This window comes from Sinocyclocheilus grahami, unplaced genomic scaffold (assembly GCF_001515645.1).
Source record: "Sinocyclocheilus grahami isolate Dianchi unplaced genomic scaffold, SAMN03320097.WGS_v1.1 scaffold3378.1, whole genome shotgun sequence".
Lineage (NCBI taxonomy): Eukaryota > Metazoa > Chordata > Actinopteri > Cypriniformes > Cyprinidae > Sinocyclocheilus > Sinocyclocheilus grahami.
Genome location: NW_015508511.1, coordinates 1 through 2,017, shown reverse-complemented (window position 1 = coordinate 2,017; position 2,017 = coordinate 1). Strand labels below are relative to the sequence as shown.

The 2,017-nt window shown below is 38.8% G+C and overlaps 1 protein-coding gene across 1 annotated transcript; it reads left to right on the top strand.

Annotated features, from left to right (window-relative positions):
• Nucleotides 1–232: 232 nt before the first annotated feature.
• Nucleotides 233–1,704, top strand: LOC107576234 (forkhead box protein M1-like; the record flags this gene model as incomplete). The annotated part of the gene is made up of 3 exons (XM_016262456.1): nt 233–371; nt 1,082–1,488; nt 1,565–1,704. Coding segments are annotated over exons 2-3 (510 nt in total), but the record flags the coding sequence as incomplete, so codon positions are not given.
• Between the last annotated feature and the right edge of the window lie 313 nt (nt 1,705–2,017).

The following is a 2,017-nucleotide window of genomic DNA, read 5'->3' as shown; positions in this document are numbered from 1 at the left end:
TTTTTGCAGAGATTGCTGTACACTTTTCTGTTGAAGAAATGTAGAAGGTTTCCGCTGTAGAAAATTAAAGAATATGTATTTCGGAGCCGCCGATCGCCCCCTAAAGGAACACAACTTACTGCACCTAAAGAAAACAGCACTCTCCGCTCGATGGCTCCGCCCATGTTTAACCGCCATTGGGCTAGGCGTGATCACGTGATAGCGCTGCACCGCTCTGCGCCAAAATTCAAAATCTCATCAAATGCGCAACAAGAGTCCAGGGACCCGTCACCCAAGTTTTTCATTTAGCCCCATCAAAATACATTTTATCACTCAACACTGCCAGATTAACTCCAATAAACCACCGTCTGCACGGCTGACATGATATGAAGGTTTGATCCGCTTCGTATTATTTGATGTGTGTTGTATTTTTAATAAATTAAACGTGTACAGTAGGTTAGTTGGATAGACTAATCACTAGGCCGCATGTCAGATAATAAAAAGATCGTTTATATATTAATAATTTACTGTTTTAATTATATTAAATATTAAGACGACAACAACTCTAATGTGTTTTAAAACGACGATGAACGCGATGAGATCATTGTAAAAAAATATATAAAAGCACTTTTATTTTATTTTTTACACAAATATTTTACAAGCCTGCCTTTCACGAAATCTTTTGCTTCTGAACGATCTGTCAAACAAAAATAATAACTACAATAATAACAGTAGGTCAGGTTGAAAGTAATCAATTTGTAACGGTATTTTATATTCTAGAACTAAGATCGTCATTCAAGGGTCGTTAGACTAGAGAGTCGTTTATCAACAGACCTTCTTATCGGTATATTTGGCCAAGATCTGCAAATATATATGAAATTTTTTGACGTATTTAATGTATATTTTACGTGCACGCATTTATTTTGACACTTAATCTGCTTTTGAATCAAGATTGTATGTTATTTTATTCTTTGTATGAAGGATCTTGCGAAGCGTCTAACGTTAGTTTCTTGTAGTTGAATAGTTCCTATGTGTACTGTATTTGGGACAAAAAACTTTTAAGTTAGATGTAAATATGACCTATTATGTGTTTTATATGCAGACAGTCATCAGCCGGACCTTTTTGCTGTGAGCAAACAATGAGAGAGAGCCCAAGGAGACCCATCATCCTGAAGAGGAGGAAGCTGCCATTTCAGAAGAGTGAATCTGATGCAGGGTGCGATGAGGCCGATGGGCCGCGCTGCAAGACCACCCTGACCCCGTCCACCACCCGCTGCTTCCCCGATGGCATCCGCATGATGGACCACCCCACCATGCCGGACACTCAGGTGGTGGTGATCCCGAAAGCAGCCGATCTGCAGAGCGTCATCAGTGCCCTGACGGCCAAAGGCAAGGAGTGTGGCCCACAGGGCCGAAACAAGTTCATCCTGCTCAGTGGCAGCACCAGTTTGGAGGAGAGCAAAACCCTCGGGTGTCTATCTACAGAACCCAAGGGTGATCTCAAGAAAGGTGAGGGATGTGGCTAAGACTGAGCTTGTTGATGTTCTGAAAAATGTGTTTTCTGAAACATTCTTTGCTGTGATAGTGAAAAAGGAGACGGCGTGCTTCCCGCTTGATGACAGTCTGACCAACATCCAGTGGCTGGGAAAAATGAGCTCTGATGGGCTCGGATCGGAGTCAAACCAAAAATGCACCAGCAAGGACAATCCAAGTGACTGTCATCAGGTACACAACGTTAAAGTCGGCATGAAATTAAATTCACCCTCTCTATTTTCTAAATGCACATTAGAGATCAGAGATGCATAAAAGTTGGCTTTTTGATGTGACCTGCCATGCCGTATCACAAAAAATAGAGAAAAATCGTGCATATCTTTATTTCTAATTTATGATTTTTTTTTGTTTAATTTTTGTAAATTAAAAAAAACTATATGAACTTGAATAAATAATTAAAAAAATTATGAAAAAAAATCATTTATATATATATAAATGTATCTACTGTATATATATATATATATATATATATATATATACAGTATAT